This window comes from Zea mays, chromosome 2 (assembly GCF_902167145.1).
Source record: "Zea mays cultivar B73 chromosome 2, Zm-B73-REFERENCE-NAM-5.0, whole genome shotgun sequence".
Taxonomy (NCBI): Eukaryota; Viridiplantae; Streptophyta; class Magnoliopsida; order Poales; family Poaceae; genus Zea; species Zea mays.
Genome location: NC_050097.1, coordinates 14,142,292 through 14,148,829, shown reverse-complemented (window position 1 = coordinate 14,148,829; position 6,538 = coordinate 14,142,292). Strand labels below are relative to the sequence as shown.

Sequence of the window (6,538 nt, the reverse complement as noted above, 5' to 3'; positions counted from 1 at the left end):
ATTTAGAGGCCCCTCCAATTCCGAATGGCAATTGTCGGAGACGATGGTGCGGAAGGCAGGTGAGACTTGCAGTTGCAGATATAGAAAAGAAAAAAAAAGGGATGCAAGATACCGCAGCCTTCAGCTGTAGACAAGGCGAGCCTTTTGTCTGGTTACGTCCGCCACGGCCCAGAGATCAGTGTCGAAGCTGACCTAGAGCTATGCGCCGTGTCTACAGCTCGGAATGGGAGTCCCAGTCCACCACCTGCCCCACGCCACGCAGCGTGGTGTCTTCTCCGCTGGTGTCGCCTGAGCCAGCGGGAGGAGAGACGACGAGCCATCCCTCATTCCCAACTCTGGTGTGGATCGTCAATGTGGGTTCCCCTCAAGCTGATTGCTAACTGCTCATGCTGCAAGAATCTACCCATGGTTGCGAGGTAAATGATAAGGTACAGAAAATTTCAGAAAGCAGTAGTACACAGGTAGTGAAGCAAACTACACCACATCGAAGGTTCCCCGAAAGTGTACATTCAATTAGAAGAATTCCGATGATGTCGTGGAATTAAATTTTCCACAGAAACAAATTAGTTCAAATACCAACCATGAGTAGTAAGTGCACTTATAGGCACAATGATCATGCACTCACTCACCAGGTAGTGTAGGAAAAAAAAAACTGTAACTGTACAACAAGGCTCCACATCTGTGTGCATACCAATAAGGCAGATGAAACTTTCTTGCCGTAGGCCACTATAATATTTTTTTTTACTATTCCTGTTTATCTTCACCTCCATCCGTGCTGGCATCATCAACGCATGCTCCTTCAATATTTACAGCTTCAACTTCACTGTCAGCCTTTGCAACTTCAACCTTATCATCACCACTTTCCCGCCAATTCAAGCGTACAGGCCTTCCCAGAAGTTCCTAAATAAAGAACAGGATATAAGTCTGATACCTTAGTGGTTTAATGTGCCTGTAGTTCAATGCATTTGCATTCGATTTTATAAAAAGATGGAATGGAGAAATGGGACAGAGACAGACAATTCATCTAACTGTATGATAGCACTATAGCAGGTCTGTTGTTGCAAGTCAATGGCAAGGGACCTCGTAGTTATTACTGTAAAAAAGAGGAGACAATGCATCTAACAGCATCCCTTGAGCCATGTTATCTTCCATTTGCCACACTAGAACTAGGAATAGAGGCATGTGCCATGTGCGAAGGAGGTATGCTATGTCCACACACACACACACACACACACACACACAAAGAACGTAAGTTTGAAGTTTGTATGTAACACCTTTCCATCAAGCTCAGTGAGAGCAGCCTCTGCTTCTTCTTTTGTCCCAAAGGAAACGAAACCGTACCCAGCTGCTTTTCCATTGTCGAATATAACGTTAGCAGAAAGCGGGTTAAAGTTTGCAAAGAATTCTTTAACATTGGGAGCCCTTGCTTTCCATGGGAGATTGGACACGTAAAGCTTGTGCCTCTCTATAATAGTGCCTGGAGGAGGAGGCGGAGCTGGTCTTCTGAAGCTCTTTGAAAACTCCACCTTGATTGTCCGCCCCATTACATCCTGGAAAAGATTATTCTCAATGTTACTATCTAATTTGGAGAAATCTTTAGGTGTCAACATTTTAATGACTAGCTCAATGATAATGATACAAGACTGATAAACTGGTCCCATGTTGTAGAAAACTGAATCATTAAGTGATATTAGGTCATTCTCAGTGATCAGTTTTAATGTACTGTTTCCAAAACTGCCACATCAGATTTTCACCCCCATGAAACTCTACCATCTTCCATGAAACTCTCCCTATATCTCTCTTATTAATTGCACTGCCATGTCACTAAGTGTGATGATGTGTCACCACATTTAATGAGTATGAAAATCCCATTGAGAATGGCCTTACAAGAAATTCCATGTCCACTAAGTTGTGAAAGCCTCATTGGAGGAGAATGCAAGTGAGGTCAATAGATGGACCATGGATGCGCTAAGACGTAATTTAGATAACATCTTCTACTTCACACCCACTCTATCTATCTGATGCTCAATCGTGAAACTACACCATGGTGCAAACCAAACGCATCAATGCAACCGTCGACACGCTCACATGGGAGTTAAGCTTATCAGCGGCGGCGGCCGCCTCCTCCGCTGTCGACATCGTCACGAACGCGAACCCCCTGTTTCTTCCATCCTTCCCCTTGATGACCTTCACCAAATAAACACAAGAAAAGTTGAATATCCCAACTGAAAATTCAAACTCGGCATCCCTGAACGCGGCCTCAACGGCTCGCCAGGGCACGCGGCATGGATTTCACGGAAATCGGTCGCGCCTCTCACCTCGACGTCCTTGACAGTGCCGTGCTGCGCGAAGAGCTTCTCGATCTCCGGCGCCGGGAACGACCAGGGCAGGTTGGCAACGTATAGCTTCCGCCGCTTCTCCCCCTGCTCATCCTCCGCCACGGGGGCAGCCTGCGCCTCCGGGGGCGAGGATGCTGCGACGCGGAGGCGTGCCTGGTTCTGGCGGCGAGGGCAGCGGAGCGTGAGGAGAGGAAGGGCAAAGTGGGGAACACGCGGGGCGGGGAGCGCCGCGGCGGGGTTGGGGCTGCGCGCGAGCGAGAGCGCCATAGCGAAGCGGAGCGTGCGTCGCCGGTGGTTCGGGCTGGGAACTGGGAATTTCGGGGACTGGCCGGCTGGGCCTTGGGAGGCCGTGGACTGGCTGACGATTTTGCCCCTGACCTGACCGTTAGATTTTGGGCCGGCTCGGTTTACGTTTCGGATAATTTGCCGCTCGCTGGATAACTGTGACTATGTGAGAGGCTGAGAACAGACGTCGTTGTGGATAGGGATGTACTAACAGAGAGAATCCGTCGAGATAAACCGTTACCTTTTTTCATTTTTATATTTTAATTCGAAAATGTTTCGAAATCGGAATCGCAGATCGAACACGGGATATGTGGGATGATAATCCGAATGGAAACGCATCGGAAACGATCGAAAAAAAAAGATAAACTGAAACAATGTCAATATTATACATAATCTCATCAATAAACAACAACTATATGATAATAATATATTAATATAAGTAACATAATTATATAATGATAGATTAATAATAGGTCTATAAAAACATGTGACAAGTCAATAACAATGTATAATTAATTAAGTGGACACACACAATTGCACAAGCACATTAATAGTTCACAAAAGTCAACCACATATAACATAGTAACTCATAAATAATAATACTCTACAGCTACAACTCAAACCTTAATATGACATAATGGTAACCCATAGCATTAGGATCCCTGCCAATATATTCATTTTTTCATCATCCTGCTCCTTGTTTTCTCTCTATGTCTTTGTCGTTTTATAACCCCAAACTCTAAATGGTTTTAGACATTAGTTTAAATCGGTTTAAACGGTAAACGAAGCAACACCATGCAGTTTAAGGCATAAGCGGTTCTCTAAATGGTTGACCCATATAAACAGTCATCGTCTGGTCTAAACGGTCAAAGCAGCCTAAATAGAACGGCTCTAGACGGGTGTAAACGATGTTTAGCCTATTTATTGTGATGTTTTCTTGATAGGACCAAAATGTAGCGGGCTGAGCTGCATTGACGTGTTAGGGTTCCCTCGCCTTATTTGCCCGAGCTTGCTCCTGCTCGTCTAGTTTGGTAGCAATCGCCCCTATGAGTGTCAGGCCACCACGTCGTCGTGCCCCTGCTTCACCATGACACGCCATCTAGGCACGACAACTCTACTCTTGCTCGACGCCTCCCTTTCCACCACGTCGCCCCCCCCCCCCCCCCCCACGTCGTCCCTTCCTTAACGCCTCGACCATGGCGGCCCCCTGCTCCACCATGTCACCGCCTAGCCCAGCTCGTCCACAGTGTTGCCCCTGCTTCTCGCCTTAACTGTCGTGCCCCTCCTCTACTCATCCATGACACCGGCCTCCTACTCTGCTCGGTATTGGTACTGTTTTGCTTTTGCTCCCTTCACCAACCACTACCAGCTGAGCTACAAGCACATGTACCTCGCCCTCTATTAGTCACTTGGTCCATTCTAATTATTAGTAATTTAGCTATTAACATGTTCTAAATATTATTATTTGCGTTGAGAATCTAAAAACGCTGACCATCAGTTTCATTTTGTTTTTTACAGTTTCTGTACATGAATATGTGTTCTATTAGAATGTTTTAGTTGTTGTTCTATAATTAGCTGAACTAGGGGCTAGGTTTAGTTGTCTTGAATTTGTCATTTTGGTTATATGAATATGTAATATGGTATGTCAGAGTTGAGAGTTGTTGTCCATTTTTCATTGTTTTGTATCACATAACAAAATATATTTGTGGATTTACTCGGTATGTTAGAGTTGAGAGTTGTTGTCCATTTTTCATTGTTTTGTATCACATAACAAAATATACTTGTGGATTTACTCATTTACCCTTGCTAAAATTTACATAGTACATACTAACAGTTAACCCTTCTTTTTCTAGCTATATGGTTTAGATGGAGAGGACATTGTTGGGTACCGGGAAGTGGACCTAGACATTCAGAGACAAAGGAGATGCACAGTACACAACAAAATGGCCGGCGGGGAACAATTGTGTCTCGTTATGTGTGTCCCATCTAGCTACAAAACGGTGGTATCTATAGGGCATTCCTAGGGTAGGTAGCCCAAAGTACATTCATAACCCGGTTACCAACTACATCCCCAAGATATTCTGTATAACAGGGTAATCGCAGTGTTGTGGCCCCTCTAATGGTGCGCACTCACAATTACACCAATTAATTAGTTCAGTGGCGGAGCCAGCTCAGAACCAGAGCCTCAGCACCGTTGCGCTCGGGCGTGGGTGAATGTTTTCCACCTAAACCCTTGTCATATTTTTTAGGGATATTTTTTATGGACTTTTAAAATAAAGTTTGGCTCTAAATAAATTATGTCTTCACCATTGACTATAATCGTGCTATTTTTTGCGTATGTAATGTACTTAAAATCACCCTCCACACATGCCCTAGGTGTAGCAGGACATATTAAGTTCCATGCAAAAAATCAGATAGAGAGAGGGACCGAATGGATTTTTCGTTCAAGATGCCTCACAGCAGCCCAGTCCATGAAAACACTCTCCTCTATTAATCTCATGTACAAGCCACACGGAAAGCCCGCGCCCTACGTCCAGTATGGAGCCAACACCACCACACAAGACAAGGATGAGACGTTGTGCGCCTCGGCTATCCCACCGTCGCCATGCTCTCACGCTGCTCCACCCACGCAGACAACGAGCAGGCCCACGACCACGCCGGCGAACGGCGCACTTGTCCACATCTCACCACCTTCCATCTCCAGCGTGCCCTCACTCTCGGGGCTTGCAGGGTTAACAGGACCAAAGCCGGGGCACGTGCCCGGGCATATGCCGGGCTGTCACTCTGCCACTAAATTAGTTACATAGATAGGTGCCCCAAGGAAGCCCCCTAGTGGACCGACGACCCAAACAGGTCACATTTCCTAGAGCCGTCGACACAGTCTATGGAACCTTTGTGTTTTGGTATCCTTCGCTTTCCTTAGACCGACACATCTAGACCGTTTAATTTCATTTAAACACATCGTTCGTCTATCGTTTATGTTACCATCGCTTACATGGGAACGTATTATGCATACTACAGTTTGAACCTCTCTAAATTACCTCGTGCTTGTACTAGGTTATTGAGGAATATTCGACAGTGAATTTCTAGGGTGGATCGAGAGATGAGGAGTTGAAGGTAAATGCACAAAGGACTGCGAGATTTAGACAAAATTATGCTTTTCAATATGAGGTAATACCATATGTCATGTGTGTTACGGTGTCTATTAACTATTGTCCGTTTATGCTCTTAATAGGCGCTACCGTCCCTCTTTTATAGTTCAAAGATGTTAGGCATAAATAAAACTTTTAGGATTGTAAAACTTTTTATACAAGGATTGTAAAACTTTTTATTCAAGGATAGAAAACACTGTTAGGCATAAATAAAGACTAAAATAAGCTAAAGTAGAATCTAGTTGTTATGTGAAATTTTAGATCAGTTCAGTTAACCCACTTCTGGTGACGTTTATTCTTCCGCTCTAAATTTCGGCCCTACACCAAAAGGTTGCCTTCTCTTGAACAACGCAGCATCTCTGAATGGTTTTGTCGCGCTTCGTCGAAAAGATTAGCGCCATTTTTGTGCACCGGTAGCAGAGCAGAGTAGCAGCTATAGGGTAGCACTTGCAGGTAGCAGCATCTGCTTTCTTCTCTACCAAACCAAGCTGGCCACGTCAGTTTCGGTGTCTTCACCTAGTGCTCATGTACTGTACTATCTAATAGTAGCATCGAATTGGAGTCTTGCTTGTTGCACTGTGGCAGGTTCCAGAATGAAGGAACTTGATGGTGACCTGGGCCAAGATCCACTGCCTTCTCCAAAGTAGGAACATGGTAAATGCAGAAACCGGAAGCCAACGTAACGTCTTTCCATTGTCTGCTACTGTTGTAATGCGAATTGCGCATGTTTGCTGAGTTTTTTATTTATTTATGTGAGTGTGT

General features: G+C 45.0%; 1 protein-coding gene across 1 annotated transcript; it reads right to left on the bottom strand.

Annotated features, from left to right (window-relative positions):
- Positions 1 to 489: 489 nt before the first annotated feature.
- On the bottom strand, positions 490 to 2,652 carry LOC100281348 (uncharacterized). Its single transcript, NM_001154266.2, has 4 exons — positions 2,319 to 2,652; positions 2,089 to 2,187; positions 1,275 to 1,550; positions 490 to 900 (listed from the first exon to the last, which is right to left on the bottom strand). Exons 1-4 carry the CDS (start codon positions 2,604 to 2,606, stop codon positions 745 to 747), a joined length of 819 nt encoding a protein of 272 aa, NP_001147738.1. The 5' UTR covers positions 2,607 to 2,652; the 3' UTR covers positions 490 to 744.
- Between the last annotated feature and the right edge of the window lie 3,886 nt (positions 2,653 to 6,538).

Coding starts and splice junctions, on each gene's coding strand:
- LOC100281348 (NM_001154266.2), bottom strand. CDS start 2,606: ATGGCGCTCTCGCTCGCGCGCAGCCCCAACCCCGCCGCGGCGCTCCCC. Junction 2,188..2,318: donor GCACTGTCAAGGACGTCGAG/GTGAGAGGCGCG, acceptor TATTTGGTGAAG/GTCATCAAGGGGAAGGATGG. Junction 901..1,274: donor TCACTGAGCTTGATGGAAAG/GTGTTACATACA, acceptor TTCTTTATTTAG/GAACTTCTGGGAAGGCCTGT.